Raw genomic sequence first — 18,303 nt, 5'->3', positions numbered from 1 at the left:
GAAAAAATGCTGTGCTACCTTTTTGAGAGCATTACCCAAAGCCCAGAAAAACTTGGGTTTGCTTTTCTTTTCTCTTTCTGCCAAGTTCTGGCTGTGCCCAGGGGACCACAGCTTTCTTTATGCCCTTTACAATCTCTTCAACATTAGTGCAAGACAAATCTATTGGCCAGCACCCACTGAGATGCAACCAGGCCTGATGTGAAGAAAGGATGGATGTGGGAGGCTTCTTTTCCTTCATGAGGACCATGAAAAATAAGACTGAAGGGCAACATCTGCAGATGTTCAAAGATCAGGCCATACTGCAAGATACAGACCTAACCTTTCAGCTCCATTCATTTAAAAAGGCCCATTCTCAAACCTCATCTTTTTCTCCAGGTTTTTAACATGCTGCTAAACCTGGGTGACTATGATGAAAGGAAAATCTAGACATTTGATAGAAGGATCAAGGAGCCCAGGGAAAGCAGTTTTTTAAAAAATAACTACCTTTTCTACTTTTAAAATGTGCGCTTAAGGACAAATGTTTTCCTATTTTCAGCTTTTCTGTAAGGAGGAGGGATGGAGGAGTATGAGATAATGATATTAGGACAGTAGACTTGCATTGTACAGGTAGGATCAGCTTAAGATTAAGTAGTCTTAATGTATCTCTGTTCTTCCATGTATTTTCCCCATCAGTTACACACAGATTCCCAACACAGTGCAGAATTGCTAGCTTTCTCTTGGAGGCACAGCACCAAGGCATTAACTTTAATTTATACCTAATGACAGGGTGGCTGCATAGATTTAGCTTGGTTCAAGACCACCAGCCTACATACTCTTGCAGAATTTTCTCAAAGTTCCCTATCCCCATATGTCTGGCTGGTTTGGGCTGGTTTTTTTTATCCTGGTTTAGAATGGGTGGGTGGTTAATGGACATGGACTGAATCAGCAAATAAATAAAAGGAGCTCCTCAAAAACTTTCTAAATCAAAAAGCACACATGCCATTTTCTTGTTCAAGAGGTTTTAATAGACTTGTTTTAAACCTCTGACATTGTACAACACATTTAAATGTACATCAAGCTCAGATAAAAAATAAAGCTTTCTTACAAAGTACATTTTTCCAGTGATTTTTTTTTTCTTTTTTTTTCTTGCAGTAAAAATAGCTGCTACATAAATCCTCCTGATCGTTGAAAAGGAGTCACAGTTATTTCCAAAAATAGAATTCATATTTTAATCGTACAGGATAAACCGCAGAAAAAAGAGACAAGTCAACTGAAAAAATAAGGCTTGTATATAAATTTGTTTAAAAGGGCATGCATAGAAGTTGAAAAACATATGCCATTTATAAAGGGAAAAAAAGGTAATTTTACCCATATTAATATTCTCATTTTCAGTTACAGAAGAAACCACAAACAGTCCTTTTACATCCCAGAATATGACACTAGTTTCTTGTAAAAATGCCAAAATGCATAAAGAATTGCCAGCTTCAGTCTTTTCAGTCTTGGCAAAATACTGAGCCAGCCCTCCCCCCGCCCCCCCCCCCCCCCCAAATTTCATATCACAGGCATACCATATGCATGCATACTGGGTATATATGTTGTCTCTCAGGCCAATTAAATATTTGCAGAAGGCTGTATATCCTAGACAAACATGAAAATAATTGATAAATTTACATTCATCCTATTTAAAAACACACATACAATTAGTTTAATTTACACTATACAGTATCTGTTAAATAGGAACATTACAGAGTTTCAAAAAGAATCACAGAATATATACAAATCGAATATTGAAATGGTTTGATTTTCTTTCCCTTCCTTAAAAGGGTCTTTTTGTTTTTTTATTGTTAACGGTTGCTACATCTGGTTTTGGACACAGATTGTTTGTGTACCTATGCAGCACATTTCTGGAGTAGTAGTAAAAATAATAAAACATGCTTTAGAACAAAACTAATATCAATTCTCCTTACTGCTCATTTTAAATAAATTAGTTTGTTGGTTTTTTTGTTTTTTGTTTGTTTGTTTGTTTAATAAATTGCATGATATAAGATGTAAGCAAGGACAATGGTATTTAAAAATATCTGAGCAATACTTCTGCTGCATCACTGGTTTCTCATCCAACCTTTGGTTTTAAAGCCAACCCATTGTTATACGGCAGTATAAGTAGCCACAACGCTTTATATGGCAGTACAGGTAGTCAAAATGCTTAATCCAAGAGCATTTCCATGTCTTTGTGACAGAGCTAGGGTTGGTGCTGACTTCCATGCTGCTCAAGTGCCTGACATGGCAACACCCGAAGCCACTGATGAAATAAGGCCACTTCCTTCCAGCTCTCTCTGGTTACAAAATCAGTTAAGGTCCTTATTTCTCAACAGTTGCACCCATTTGAACAGCCAGAAGAACTGACTGCAGACGGTTCCCAGACGCAGTCCCAACACGTGATCTTCACCCCTGCAGCATCACATCCTCAGGCTCAGTCCTCTGTGTCGGGCTGCACCCCCAGCATCGCGTGCAGCTCCTCCGCCGTGTAGCCCAGCAGGTTCTGCAGGTCGCACACAAAGCGATACACGTAGCGTTTCCCTGAAGTCTTGTGGATGATGTTCTTGTCGTAATAGTAGCGTAGGCCTCGGCTGAGCTTCTCATAGTTCATTTTTGGCTTGTTTTTCCTCCTTCCCCACCTCCGTGCCACCTGTCAGTCCAAAAAAGAAAGCAAAATGTAAAGAGTTTATTCAAGTCATGTTCTTCTAGCTGGTGGCTCATAAATGCAGTTATTACAACCCTTTCTCACTCAGAGCATTGTATTTGCTTTGGATGTCCCAAACTCAGGTAAGAGAAGAGTTAGTGACTGACCCTTCAGCTGAACATGCTCTAAGACAATTACTGGCAGCAGCTTCACGAGAAAGTGTCTGATAGCAAACATGAGTGAAAAGGATACCTGTTTGGAGTGGATGTGCCAAAATGTGCTTAAGGAGATTGAGTTTATGGGAAATATAGTCTCCTCTATCAAGAATACACCATATAAGTGTTCAGTTGCTATTGAGCAGTAGGGGATAGCTCTTTACATGGAAGTTAAAGTTCCCTGGAGACAATGATTCCAGACCCCCATTTTTGTTTTTTTAACAAAGGCTTCAGCAGACTTCATAACCTGTCTCTTAACACTATAACTTTCCTACAGTAACAGTATCAGAAAATGAAAATCCAATCTATTTAGTTTTAATGAATAAAGCTGTAAGTTCACAAAATATTTTAAAAGCAGCACAACTGTATTTGCTGTGTATCTAAAAGAACAGTGATACATGGAATGCATTTTCCTCATGCCTTTGTGCAATCCCAGATATTGTTGATTCAACTACATTCAGTAAACTAATTACAGTATTACACCCTCAATCAAGAGTACTAACTTTGTACACTACCTTTAAGCTTCAAGCTATACAACGTGTTCTCCTAATTACAAGCAAATGCTGGTATCCTGGGGTGGGAGGAGGGAGGCTGGAACATCCCACAGCAATCCTGACAGTATAGTAAAGCATTTGCAGATGAAGAGATTTCAGTAAGTGTCTGATCTTGTAAATGCTTTATAGTCAAGACTAGGTCCACAGATGGCAGATTAGACCCTAAATCTTTTTGTTCATCACAGGTAGCTACATACCTCATCTGGGTCAGCAAGTTTAAATTCCCATCCATCCCCAGTCCAACTAATGAATGACTGACAGGACTTGTCAGTCAGTAACTCCAGAAGGAATTGCCATAGCTGTATAGGTCCACTGCCTGTTAAGAGAGGGGGGATGTGGAAAAACCATAATTAATACTTATACTGCAAGCTCTTACCACAAACAATAGAAGTGACTATACTCATATCACAGGGTAAGACTTTTAATTACACTGATTTACTTTTTTTTTTTTAATATCAGAAAGAAACTTAGGATCTTTTTCTATAACATGAATCAGCTTATAAACACATTAAAATGAAAACAAATAAACTTTCTCATGGAAACACAGCTGACATGAGCAATGTCTTCCTTTCATATGGGCTCCTAAGCGCTCCACTCCCACCTCCCATCAGCTGCATTTCAAGCCCTCGTGTCTGTCCTGCAATTCCTGGCTTAGCAAACATTCTAGAGGAAAAACTGATTTCAGCAAGGACTACAGGAAGAAGGTCTTAACAGGCAAGACAACACCTGTGGAAACTCTCAAGTGTGGAAGATTTTGTCCAAGTTTCCCTCCTTTTTAAAAAGATCAAAAAGCGCATTTGATTTTTACATGTCCTGATGTACCTGCCTGATCTTGCTTTAGATGGATAGTTCTATTGACTTCCTTTAGTAACATTTAAAATTGAAACTCTTAATCAGTATTGGTCTCTAAGTTGTGAGGCGTACCTTACAACTATACAGCTTTATCACTGTGGTATATATTTATAGAGAATATTAATGTTACACAAGAAGAGGAGTGACCATTTTGTTTCAGTACTTACCAGTAAAGCCAGCTAGAATTGCTGCCGGTATAACTGGTTTCCCTTGCTCTACAGGATCACTTCGTTCTTGAATATAGTCTTTGAAAGACATTGTAGGCTTGCTCAGACACAAGGACTGGCTACAGTCATCTTCAAAGCTCTCATAGGATGGCACACGCTGTAAATCCACTAATGACGACTGGCTGTTCCAGGACTGCAGCATCGAATCTGAGCTTTCGTAACTTTCTGCACCACTGTCACTAGATTCATGTTCTCTAAGCTTACCTTCATAAAACAAACAAACAAACAAAAAAAATTGAGAGAAATGTTGGCATTTCTTAGTCTAGCCTGTAAATTCAAATTACACAAAGGAGGAAAAGACATACAGAATACGGCCTTGGACCCATAGTTATCATGCAAATAATGACTCACCAGAATTATCTATCAGCAAGTTCAGATTGTTTCTTGGGAAATCTTGATTTACTGCACAGTAATTCACACCAACGGCATCTGCTTGGGTTTTAGGGAACAATGAGAACTCTTGCTCGGGACTGAGGAGATTTGGTCCTGTGGAAGTCTGACAGACATCAGGAAGAAGACTGGGTTTGGGATAACCAAGAGCTTTAGGGTATCCAGGCATTTGCATACCATAGGAGTTCTGATCTATGTTAACAGCTGAAGAAAGAAATAAAATAATTAATTAGATGTTCTTCTCTGCAGTCTCTTAAACTCATACACCTCCAGCACCTTACTACAGCTGTGTCATCAAAAAGTAAATTTTCCTATGAAAATCTAACTAAGAAGGAGTGATAGATGCAACAGACCTACTGGAAAGGCAACTGAAGTCAGTGAGAAGATCCCCATCTAATGGGCTCTGAATCAGATGCTGTAGCTTTCCCTCTAGAACTTGCCAACCACAAACATGCTTATTGTTTGTTCTTCAATGAAACTGCAGGGCTACAGAAAAAGGTTTTGAATAAGGCCCTCATCTCTAAATGATGTAATAAGGTTGTGCTGGAGATCGACTGTGGGAGAATGAAATACACCACTAATCAACCAATCTGAGAAAGCCAGCATTGCATCCTATACACTTTCAAAATCTCTATTAAGCTTCCACAGCACTCAAAAGGGCCTGAACATAACTCCTGCTGCTCCCCAGCGAGGCTAGTTTTTTACTGTTTGCTAGAGGTGGGAGTCGTCATTCTGCTCCCACTAATGTAAGCTTGGGCATACCAAGAGGAAATTTGATTTTCTCAAAGCCTTTGCTCTTCAAAAGATTTTCTATATGAATTAGATGACAATTAAACAATTCTAAGAAAGAAGGCTGTGACAATTGAAGTCGTGTTCTCCTCGAGCACAGCAGCTCTTCTGGTGCCTTATTTTAGTTGTTGTTTTTTTAACTGGGATCCATGACATTCTTAGAATAGACGTAAGAGATGTAAAATGTCAAAAATTTTAAAATACTTACTTAATGAGTTATTATTGACCCAGTGAGGAACTGAGGTAAGATGAGAGTTCTCCACATACTGATCCTGCGTTTTCTCTTGGCTGTCTAGGGAGAGGAGATAAAAAAATTGGTTTTACAGTTTTAAAGATCTGACCCATATACCACAAAACACTTCTGACTCTCAAGTATTTTAGAGTCAACAATCATATAATTTTTACTAACACACTGCAGTGCACTCTCTCCCTTGAAAAAAAACCACAAACCAAAACAACAAAACACCAGCAAACCCAACTAACTTGCAATAGGCTTGAAAACCATAATACCAATTGAATTTTAACACAAAACTTAGAAACAATAACTGCAGTGCATTTTAAGGTCCAAGTTCTCAGTGTATGCAACTACTGAATTTTACACTCCAAACCCAACAGAACTCACAGGCCACTGAATATAGGGTTTTAGCTATACCACCAGTGTTCTCCTAAGACACGCAAAGATGTCTTTGACTTCTTTACATTCCCTGAATTACCTCAAAACACTACATTAAAGGAATCAAACTGAAAACTTGTGATAAGGAGTGAATAAATTTTGTCCAACTCTTGGTTAAGTTTTTAAATAGTGCATTAGAGTAACCTTATTCTAATCTCATTTATTTAAATGATTATTCCAAATAAAACTGACTGCAATAAGCATTTGGCCTGAATACAGGATGAGTTCTGCAAATCTCTGCATCTGTGCTGTGCATTTAAAGGATGTATTAATAGTTCTGATGATGCTTTTATTAACCAAGTTTTAAATTTAATTTTAAGTTTTCATATGTAATAAAAGCCTTTTGCAGTGAAGCAAGTGTTGAAAGAGTCTCATTTCTGTTGCTGCTAGGAGAGCCTTAAAAGCTCTTCCTGGCTTTGTAACTACCTTTTATCATCTGTTCCAGGTGTTCCCACAGAATATCACCCACGTAGTCGGGTGCCAAATCCAGGAAACGCTCCTTGCCCAAGTTACATAAGTCTTGGCCACTCATTAAAAACTGGTGGAAGTTCACATTTGCCAAGCTGAACTCATTGGTAGCCCATGAAAGCCACTGGCAAACTTGCTGTTCAGTCCACAGCCAGGGATCTGAAAGACAAAAAGTATCCAGCATTCAGAGATAATCCCTAACTTCTTGTCAAATCTTTATTAGAAGGCAGTGAATGAAAGAATGTCTTAACACAAGTTGCTAAATTAATTCTGAACTCATTCAGAACTAAATCTTGAGTTTAAAGAAAGAAGAAAACCTAAACCCAGCACCCTATTTTTTGTTTGCTTTCACTTGTAAGCAGAGATGTCCTCAGCTTACTTGGTTCTCTCTTATGCTGCCAAAGCATGAGCTCTCCATGCACCCATTTTTAATACCAGCAAGTCTGGTCTTTCCAAGCCAAGCCGTGCCAGATTCACATAGGATCCGTTCTTGTATTTCCTACTGACATCATTCTCTTTCTTTTGAAAGGGCCGCTATTCAGCGTCCTCCTTAGCATTAAAAAAAGAGCTTATAAATAGAAAACACTTACTATTTGGGATACCCAGCCGACACTGTTCCTTTGTGAAACCACTGAAAGTATCTTTCAAGGCCTGACTCATCACAGCCTTACTGCACGGGGTTAACAGAGGCAATTCACAGTTGTTCGACTCTACAAGAAAGAAAAGGGTGGAGGGGAAAAGAAGATACATTAACTTTTAGGCCAGTGAAAGGAGTGACAGCTTTTTGCTGGTCTATTTGAAAAGTAAGAAAGGGATGCTAGAACCTAAGTATTTTAAAAACAGAAACAAGAACTATAGATCTGTTCTCTGATATATTGTCTTTCCCTTACTATAACAACACAAAAATCTGTGCTACTGGTTTGATAAAATTGCATCAGACTAAATTAAAGGTTTGCAGCTTCCATGATCTAGATCCTCCTACATAAAGTGCCTTTGTTACATTTTGTTTTAAGAGTAACAGTCAAAGAAATATAAGACTGACGATTCCTATTTTGTCACTTATAGTTTGATCTTAGAGTCCCTTGTATCTCCAGACAGTCTTCATTTATTTTGAGAGATAATTAACTGATAGTGAGATTGTGAAGAAACCGCTTGCACTATTGAACACTTTTTCAATTAGCTGTATTTCAGACCTTCCATGCATCTCTCAATCACCCAAATACACCGTGCAATAGATTATTCTATCACCTGAAACAAGCAAGTGTGACTGGGAACAAGCTAGTATCCAGTGCCTAGATAATGCAACAAAATCCAAAGTCAACATCATCCTATGCCAGTATAAATCCCTAACCTGCCTCATTGGTTTTTAAATTTGTAAATAGATTCCATTTACATGACAAATTTGGCTGCCACTCAGCCATTCTTACTGGGCAATTTTCATCAGAAGATGCCTCATTTTACTCTGAAAGAAGAACTAAGTTAAGGAAAGTGCCTGGGCACACTGCCCAGGCGTTTCAGATTTACTGATATTTTCTTCGTGATCAGTGCAATTAAGCTAGGGGTAATCTGAGGGTAACTCAACCCCCTGAACATTTGTGGCCTCTGGAAACTCACACACCAGTTGGATTTGAAGGAACTCTGCTACCTTAGAGGCATATAACGGTGGCAGGGCATATAAAGGTGCTAAACTTGGCAGACTTCAGGATAGTTCATGAAGCTCTGCAGCTCTTCTTGTTTTCCTAGATTATCTACAGGCTCTACCTGACACAGCAAGTAGAGCTCACTACCAGCCCGTGCCGAACTTCTGTTCTCACCACACCCATCCTCAGTATCTGCTAGGACTTGCTTTGCTGACCGGAGAGAGTGAATGATTAGAATCACATTGGAATAATAGACTGGTGGTTTTCAGAAGTTTGAGGCCTTTTCTCTCTCCCATAAGGAGAGCTATAAAGGCAGCTTCTGGCAAAATATCTGCATTTGGGACAAAACTCCCTGTTTTGCCAAAAATTTTAGGCAAGGATGTGTAGAGAACTTTTAGTAGGTACTGTCCTACATACACACACACAAAAGGATCTATAAACATCCCCAGCCCTGGTTTTAAGGTAAGGAGTAAAACAAACCTGGGGACAGGGGACTGAGAGAGAAAGGGAACAAAGATTTTGTGTTCTGGGATTTAGCACCAGAGGGTCAAGAAAAGAGCTTGCAGAATAACCTGTAACCTCTCAACCATAATTAAAATGTAAATTTAAATACACCTAGTAATTTAACTTTCTAATAAGAAAATATTTAGTCTTCCTTAGCTTTGCTTTAATACCTACTAAATCTTCTTCCAGGGACTGTCGGTTTATTAGGCTACTGAATTCCATTTCCTATTCCTTTCCAGTACAGAGAATAGGAACTATCAGCAGAGCAACTCACATGGATAAAAATTAAGTATGGACTAATAGTTTGTGTACTAAAAAACTTCTTTTCAGGGAAATCCATGTTGCACTTGTAAGAGTATATTTCTTTCTAACTGGACTAAGGAACAAAGTGAAGAGTTACCATAAGATGTAGAATCAAATCCTGTTGGCACTTCTTGAAGTGTTTGATCTTCATTTAGTGAGAAAAAATATCCAGCAAAGAGAGAATTTGAGCTATCAAAGGTGTCAAATGCTGGTTGACGCTGTAAAGCAACAGAACAAATACAAAAAAGAAATCAATGTGAGCGTTTTGCTAGAGCACTGTGAGCAGCATTGCTAGGAAGTTGCTGGGTTAACTTCCTAGATTTAGAGATCATGCACAACCACTATCCTGAATCACCTAACCTGTGCCTTTGAAATACAAACATGAATACAAGACAACTAACATTCAGACCACAGTGCTAAGTAGGTGGCATGTTCTGCATGTAACACTAAAGCCAAGTAAGGATATTCTTAAGTTTTCCTGTAATTGAGGCTTTTAACAACAGAGAACATGTGTGTGTATATATGTTTATTTCCAGGTTTATTTTAAAGAAATCCCTATTCCCTTAACCCTTTAAACTGACTATCCATTGGGTGAGTATTTAATGGTGGAGGCAGGAATTGTAAATTATGGGAAAACAACTGCCAGTGAAAGACCTACAGTAGATTTATGCAGCTTTTATTTTTTTTTTCAGAGGAAAAATTTAATCTGAACCACGTCACTTGATGCTATACAGCCAGCTTCACAGGACTTGAGAAAAGATGTTACTCCTTTGCTGTGACTTTTATATTTGAAATTTGCCACCCACTACATTTTGCTGTCTTTCCAGTGTTCAGATGTTCAGTGAAACACTCCTAGTTTCACTATGCAGAAAGGGATAGAAAGGACTAATAAATCCTTCCTCCTAAAGAAGATTCTACTGTTGTACTGGAAACATATAATAGATATTGTTAGACTTTGAAAACCTAACTTCTTTCAAACTTGACTTGTATTAATTTGCACATTAGAAATACATATTCCTTTTACTACATCCCCCAAGCCCCATTAGTCTTTGGGGAGCAAAGAAAATGCTAACAGCAGAGGAAATAACTTTAAAAACAACTTATGCAACTTGTCTGTTAGTCATAAGGAAACAGTATCTGTAATACCTAGAGGCATGGATGGATAAAAGTTGCCACTGGGATAAGCACCTGAGGATAAAACAGCTCTGGAGAGCTGCAGCACAATCACAACAGCTAGTGCAGTTCAGGAAGCTAGAGACAAAGACAACTTGCCAATGCTTATTTATTTTAGGCATCCACTGATATGCCAGCTTATACCAAGGTAGAGGATTTAGCTAAGGGCAAGGCATAGATTTTTCAGGGCAGTATATTCTTGTACAATGCAAAAGCAACCTGAACTATGTTTCTGGAATAGCAAATAGGTATTAATGTTTCCTCACACCGCCTACTTTTCCTTTTTATGTCACCACAAAGCTTTAAGTAGCTTGGGGTCTTTTTGCATCAAGTGCCTTTTATGTGTTGCATGTCATTCCCCTCCCCAGTCTCCCCAAATTACATTAACTTGAGCAGAAAAAACTAGGAATCATAATTTTTCAGTTGTATTTGATAAGAAACTGCAATGTGTCCTAGTACATACATTATGGAAGCATACATTCAACAGAAGAAAAGTCTGATAATATGAACAATATCATGCCTCTAGGAGTTAATTGGATTCAGAAATCTCCGCTGAGAAAAATTGTGTACAGTTGTTTCAGGTACTAGAGGAAGAAAATCAAAGCAAACCCTTGGAAAGGCTCACACCCAAATGAAACAAGTTAATAACAATTGCCAAATCTGCTAGTAAAAGATTCTTCATATATTACTAGAAAAAAGCACTGACTCATCACTAGTAACTAAAAGAAAGGGCAAGTTCTTTCAACACAATCTGGAAACTCCTGGCTTTTGTGTAAATAGCTGACCCTTATCCTGAGTCACTGGAAAAAATGCTGTGGCATGCGAATGAGTAAAATCCATACTGTCCTAGTTTCATATTTCAAAAAGGAGAAGATTAATGTTTAAGGAGGTTCTTGATGTATAAATAGTAAAAGGGGGAAAAAAGTAGAATAAATTCTGCTTTCCCTATCAGTTATGCAACATTTTATTTTGCTTTTCAAAACATGTAAGAACAATAATTGCAGAACAAAATAAAAATAAATGTAAAAAGCTTCAAAATAGTAGAATATAGGTCTTGATTTTGACTTAATTATATGACAATTGAACACTGAATAACTGCCTAGAAAAAACACTGTATTAGAGAACACGTAGTTGGGGGATCTCTTGTGGATTTTGTTGTTGCGGAGAGAAAGCAAAGGGGGGACATAAAACATCAGAGAAGTAAGCATACTACTGTCTCACTAACAAATACTTCAAAACATGGACATTCCAGAAAGTTAACGAGAGCAGAAAGTGTCTTCCTAAACTTCTCAGTTCACATTAATCAACACTGTGTAAAAAATGGCTGCCGAGATTAAAATGTAACATGTGCGAATGGGAAGGAGGGAAGCCCTTAAAGACTGAGTCTTTATAGTCTTGCTTCTTGTTTGTCCTCCATTTCCAAGTTCCTTTCAAAACAAGGTAACAGACGGTCTATCTAAAGATAAAAATATTTAATAACTACAGTTGGTTTCTTACAATGTATTGGACTTGTATTTCATCTAGGTGTATGCAGTAAGTAAATAACCTACTTTTTTTTTTCATACAATGCTGTTGAATGAATAAGACATAACAAGTCATAGAGTCATATCAGAACACTGCTCTGCCAATCTCATCAAGTTAAAGATATACCGACCACCCCTACCCACCTATCCTGTAACTTTTACTTAGGCAAAAGTTCCATCAACTCCAAAGAATTTGAGCTCAGCTCTTGTCTACCTCTTATTTTCTAATTATTAGGATTTGGTGGATGAAGGGTGGGAGCCTCCTTAGGTAAGAGGGCAGTGGCTACAAGATTTGCACCTTATGCTTCCACATCTCTGCTGAACTCAGTGGGAATACTCCAGAAGAAGATTAGAGGTTACAAGCAAGTAATTAAAACTTCAGTATCTGTGTTCACCTTGGCATGGTTATACAGTCCCCATGCTAGCATTAATAACACAATAAATCCTAGGAGATGCCCCAGTAGGGTATAAAAGGTGACAGCTCAAGAGTACTCACCTTGAGCATTCCTCTGTACATGTTAGACACAGGTGCTACTTGATCCATGTTTCTGATCCCAAAATCACTCATCTGAAAATAAGAGAGGTCACATGAAAAACATTGCTACTGAGGAAGCAAGCATGTTAACACATACATTTTCACTGCTTCAGTACAGACTACGGAACAGCTCTCTGGATAAGATACAGGGAAAGCTTTCCTTCTCTTTGCTCAGATCCGAACCACACTGGGCACAGTTCTGATCTTGCTTACATAGCTTTTTAACTGGAAGACTTTTCCCAGTCAACACTGGAGTTAAAGCTTTAGGATATGAGCAAATGAGGATTATTAGCTTCTGATAACCAGTTTGAGGGCTTTTAGTAACTCATGAAAAGCCTACAGAAGTCCTTTATCCACCAGGTATCTATCACTTGGAGATATTTTCCAAGTTTCTCCCATTATCTTAAATATAAAATTTGGTGTTATTTTTGCTTACTATACTCCTGATCACACACTATGATTCACTTTGGACTTTGGCTTGCAGAGGAAGGGAAGGCACAGGGCACTGACCATAATACACCTTCATGTGCTAACATTCACCACTTTCACCCTTTTATGAATAATCGTTAAAGCCAATACCCAGTATAGCAACCTGCTTCCTTCACAAGGCAAAGCATCTTCAAACCATGCTATCCTGCATATTTGGTAAACACAGAATTAGCATATTTATAAAGCTTTAGTTCAAATTGAAAAGGGTTTATGAAGTAAAAGACCCTTTTTAAAGACCTGATAACAGAAGCACCATCAATATGTTCACGATACTGAAGTCAAAGTTACATTATGTTGCCTGTATTACTAGGAACAGGGTTTTGCGAGGCCTGTATAACTTGTTCTCCTATATATCACTTGAGAAAAAGTGATCCTATCCTTTTATGAACAAATATGAGGCATAAAGCCAGTTTTATGGCCATTGTTCAGGTTTATCATGATACTGTAATTCAGATGTCAGTGAATGATACCTTAACAATGCATACTGCAGCAAGTTGTCCCTCATCAATTTTCTTTCTCCTTTTTCACAACATTGAGCTAAATTTTCTTGCTCTACAGAAACCATCTGAAAACAGGGCATTTGTATTTAAATAGTCATATAGGACACTAATAATGTTTCCATGAAAGCGTGATCATTTATTATGAGCAAGTTCTCTCACTAGCCACGTTAACAGAAAGAGTAACCAAAACACAATCTTAAGCTCAGCCAAAAATGGCAAATTGGGAGCTAAACAAGACAAGACAAGACCAGTCTATCAAAATGACAACATATACAAAAGCTGTCCACATAAGCAAAAAGGAAGATAAAAACATCTAACAGTCAAATACAAGGAACCCTTTAATCCTCTCATATAGTCGATCACTTAAAAATCAGGAGTCCTTAACTTGAGAAGCCCATTTTAACTTCATTGGTATTAGATGTATGGAGTTTATAATTGAAATAAAATAAATCAACTGAATATGAAAAGAATAGTCAACTTACACTTCAATACTATTACCCAAAAGTGCAATCTACTGAATGATGGTTTTTACCTCAAATAGCATGTACAAATATTTGATCTAAATTACACATCTTATTGAGCAGCAAAGAATTTTACACAGCATGAGTCTCACTCAGCAAGCATCCTACTCTTTTCATTAAATCTGCCACAGTTTTAACAACTGTTTATCCTTGCATTCTGTAGGGCTTTTAAAAACTATATGGCAATTTCTAACACCCTTTGTTTTGTCATTGAAATGTGCTGTGGTATCTGGGGTTAACTAGCTGTAAGCCTTACCAGTTGGAAAGTATTTGTGAAAACATTAGACATATTTTTGGTACATCTGATCCCCAGATAGGACTATAAATAAGATTTCTGATGCTTCCAGGTACAATCCTGGTTTCTACATGAATCCTGTCAGGAACATCCCCCTTGACTAAAATGACTGGGATTCTCTCCTTCCTGGGTTTTAGGTTTTTTTTGTTGTTTGCTTAGAAACTTTTAGGGTCCTAAGACAAAGGGTTTATATGAAGTCTTCATTACATGGTGTTGCTGATTAACCCAAGTCACTGGTTCTCTATGCTAGGCTGCTCATTTGTTCTGTGGCCTTGCCTGTGCACTTACACAGCTTATGAAAAGCAGCAGATCAGAACTCTGGTCTAATAACATACACAAATCTTCAGCATGTTTTGTAACACTCCAGGTATCTTCTTCCAAGCAAATCTCTCACACTGCTAAGAATTTCTATAGCTTTTCCTCATGGTACATCAGCTTTCTTTCCATCAGCAATGCTAGTTTCCAGCCCTGAGATCCAAAACCCTTACAGAGGTTATCACAAGACGAGCAGAACTGAGCAGGCACTAAGTCTTTCCATGACACCAAGGGTTAAAGCTGGCTTTCTGCCGGACTTAGAAGGCTGCTGTTTAAGTTCAGAAAAGATGCTACAGCAGGGCTCGGTGTGACTGGGCCTCACTCCCTACTCCCCCACTAATGCTGATGACTGCTACTTGCCAGCTATAATTGGTTTAACTGGCAGGACACCTTCTTCAACACCCCCGCATAGCTGAGTGGGTGAACCAGAACAGGGTCAACAGGATCAGGCACTTATTAACTAATACTCCTGAATTCTGATCAACTTCTTTTCAGCAACAGCCAGGTGCTTGTCCACAGCTGGATTCAGCTGGGAACCATTCACACGGAGAACTAAACTATGCCAGTATCCACAACGTATCTCCACTGTTCGGTGGGTTTTTTGTTTTTGTTTTTTTTTTGGTTGCTTGGTTTGTTTGTTTGGGGGGGGTTTAATTGGTGGGGTTTTTTTGCTTGTTTGTTTGGTCGGTTTTTTTTAGCGGAGTTTGGTCGTTGCTTTGCTTTCAAATCACAATTTCTTCAGATAAAATGATTTCATACCAAGAGCTCAAGAGCCAACTGCCTGCGGAGCGCGGATCCCCCGTGCAGCTTACCGGGCTCCCCAAGTACTGGCGGGAGCGATAGCCGAGAGCTGCTATGACTTTTCACACATATGACACACTCGCCCACATAAAAGTTAGACGGGGAGATCATAGAGCCCAACATGTTTTAAGGCCCTTTAAAGCACTAACCAAATCCAGAGCGCGCGCTGCTCATTAACCCTTCCCTCCCGGGGCCGCAGCCGCCTCACCCGGGCACCCCGATCCACCGCTGCTCTGGATGCGGGTTCTTCCCCCTTCACCCCGCGGTGCCCCCTCCGCCTCCCCCGGCTCCCGCAGGTTCTGTTGCCCCCTTCCCGGCCCCGGCTCCCGCCATCGCCCCCGGGGGAGGCCGCTCAAGGGGCCCGGGGGGCGATGCCCGCCTTCCCCGGGAGGCCCAGCGCTGAGACCCCGCGGCGGCTGAGCGGGTGGGTGCGTGGAGCCGGGCAGCCCCCCTGCTTTGCTTTGCTTTGCTTTGCCCTCCCCTCCTCGCCCCCGCCTCACCTGGCCCCCGAGCCCGGCGCTCGCCCGCTCCTCTGCGTCCGTCCCTGGCAGCGACGGCGGCACCGGCACCACACACAGTCCAGTAAAAAAAAAAGAGAAAAAAAAGAAAAAAGAAGGGAAAAAAAGAAAAAAGAAAAAAAAAGAGGCGCCGCTGCCTCTCCGGGAGCCAAAATATCCTCGATCTGGCAGAGCCGGCCAACAACAACAACAGCAGCAGCAGCAGCGGCGGCGGGTGGATCGCAGCGGAGAGTCCCCGAGGAGGAGGAGGAAGAGGAGGGGGGGAGGGATGGAAGGCGGGTGCCCGGCGGTGGGTGCGTGGGCGCTGCCGGCAGAGCCGCCTCTGCCGCCCGTCCGTGCTCAGCCGAGCCGAGCCGAGCCGAGCCGAGCCGAGCCGAGCCGAGCCGAGCCGAGCCGAGCCGAGCCGAGCCGAGCCGTCTGTCCTGTGCCGCGCCGCTGCCCCTCGCAGGCGCTCTTCAGCGGGCGGGGGGCGGTGGCGGCCGCGGGTCCCGCCTCCCCGCAAGCCCGGCCCCTTTCGCCGCCGCGGACCCGGTTGTTGCTGCTGATGTCGCCGTCGCCGTCGCTAGGGTGGAGGACGCCGCGCTGCCGGCTGCGCCAGGACTGTGGGGGCTGCCGCAAAACCGAGCCGTTCCCCCCCGACGCCTCCTCCCTGCACGGTGCTGCTGGGCGTGGGGAGAGGAAAAGGCAATTTTAGCTCTTTCAAAGAGACTTTTTTTTTTTTTTTTTTTTTTCCCCCCTGGCTGTACAGGAGATAATTCATGCTGGACGTTTTCCATGCTTATTTTTAATTAATACACGTCTTCGAGATAGATAAGATTAAGAGAATTAACCCCTTAAAATTAAAGCATCTGTATAAATTTTCATAAGTAAACTAAGACACTTGCTACTATGGAAATTCAGCAATTATCTCACATCGCATCTGCCACAATTATTTTGGGGAGTTCTTAATATAGACTGGATGCAACGTGAAAGCTGTACCAACAGTTTCACCCTGTCAATTGCAGGTCCAAGTCAGTAAAACAGAGCTGGTGTTCCTCAGAGCTCTAAAAACTTGGTAGTCCTTGGAAAGTTGCAGGGAGCTCTGAGCCCCACAAACACAAAGCAACTTTCTGTTAAATTTGTTTTGCCAAAGTGATTTCCCTCCAAGGGCTTAGAGAGTCTCAGCGGACAGGCAGAGAGGAGGCATGGGTTGCTTTTCTTGCTCGGTTCCACGCTCCTTGGAGCCACCCAACTTTTCTGACCCTCTTGCCATGTTACCTTTGAGTGACTTCTTTTATGTGATATTAAACACTTCGGGTGCATCCAGCTGGCTGGATCTATCCATGCTTCCCAGCCCTTGGCCTGGCTGCGTGTTGGAGCGATGTCCTGACAGTGTCCTGGCTTGAGACCTGTCTGTGTGCTGGCCATGGCACTGCATGCTCCTGTCAGGAAGGAACCAGAGTGTGTCCATCCAGCAGCTGTCCTGCTCTGGATGCCCAGGGGACCTGCACGAGAGCCTGTATCCTGCAGCAACCACCTCACAGGTTACAGGTGCAGTCCTTAATAGTGGGAAACCACTGAGCTGTAAGGAGAAAACAACCTGTTTCTTGTTGTTCCTACCTTCAAGTCCTCTAGCTTTTCAGAGAACACCAGGGACCTAAATTGTGCTTAAAATTCTTTAAGCTTAATGTTCTTTAAGCTTACTATTACATGTTGCTTTGTTTAATGCTAACTTCCATTTCAAATTAACACTTGTATTGTGTGGTTGTAACTTTTCTTGTAACAGGAGCCCCAAAACTGCTCGTTCTTGGTACCTCACCAGATGTCAACTGACCCTTTAACATGTGCCTAAGCTGTGATTATTTTTGCCATTAAAAAGTCATCATTTCTGTGGTTGTTGGTGGTACAGTTGTCAGGGTTCCCTCCTCCTGTTTTTTCCAGCTATTTCAGGTCATAGCAAAACTGAGCCATTCAACTTGTTGTCCCAGAGCAAGATTCTCTAGTATTTCTTCCAAACTCTTCAGAAAACCTTCTGCTTAGGAAAGCAGGATGTATTTAATTCCTCAGGGTCAAATGTTACCAGGCAAATTGTGACAGGCTACTTTGAGAGACTAAAAGAAGTGTCTTGATTATGCCAATGACATTTACTTTGGGAGACTCCTGATCTAATAAGGCAACATCTGTTGCAATCCTAAGGGAAACCATTAAAAACTGTATGTCAGCTACATAGCAATTTTGATTGTAACACTGACAAAAACAATTATGCTACCCTTTATATAGGGAAAACATCTGTCAAAAAGATAAGATGAAAGCCTAGGTGTTATTTATTTCCTGCAAGATTAATGTTGTGGGATCCAGAGCAAAATTACTAACCTGGCCA

The 18,303-nt window shown here is 40.7% G+C and overlaps 1 protein-coding gene across 1 annotated transcript; it reads right to left on the bottom strand.

Annotated features, from left to right (window-relative positions):
* Positions 1-1,525: 1,525 nt before the first annotated feature.
* On the bottom strand, positions 1,526-16,334 carry ETS2 (ETS proto-oncogene 2, transcription factor). The gene is made up of 10 exons (XM_051644119.1): positions 15,927-16,334; positions 12,467-12,538; positions 9,372-9,492; positions 7,418-7,537; positions 6,786-6,986; positions 5,895-5,978; positions 4,859-5,101; positions 4,448-4,711; positions 3,626-3,744; positions 1,526-2,665 (listed from the first exon to the last, which is right to left on the bottom strand). Exons 2-10 carry the CDS (start codon positions 12,536-12,538, stop codon positions 2,450-2,452), a joined length of 1,440 nt encoding a protein of 479 aa, XP_051500079.1. The 5' UTR covers positions 15,927-16,334; the 3' UTR covers positions 1,526-2,449.
* Positions 16,335-18,303: the final 1,969 nt, after the last annotated feature.

The sequence above is a fragment of the Apus apus genome, chromosome 1 (genome assembly GCF_020740795.1).
Source record: "Apus apus isolate bApuApu2 chromosome 1, bApuApu2.pri.cur, whole genome shotgun sequence".
Classification (NCBI taxonomy): domain Eukaryota; kingdom Metazoa; phylum Chordata; class Aves; order Apodiformes; family Apodidae; genus Apus; species Apus apus.
Note: the sequence above shows the minus strand (reverse complement) of the source record. Positions and strands in the feature narration are given on the sequence as shown.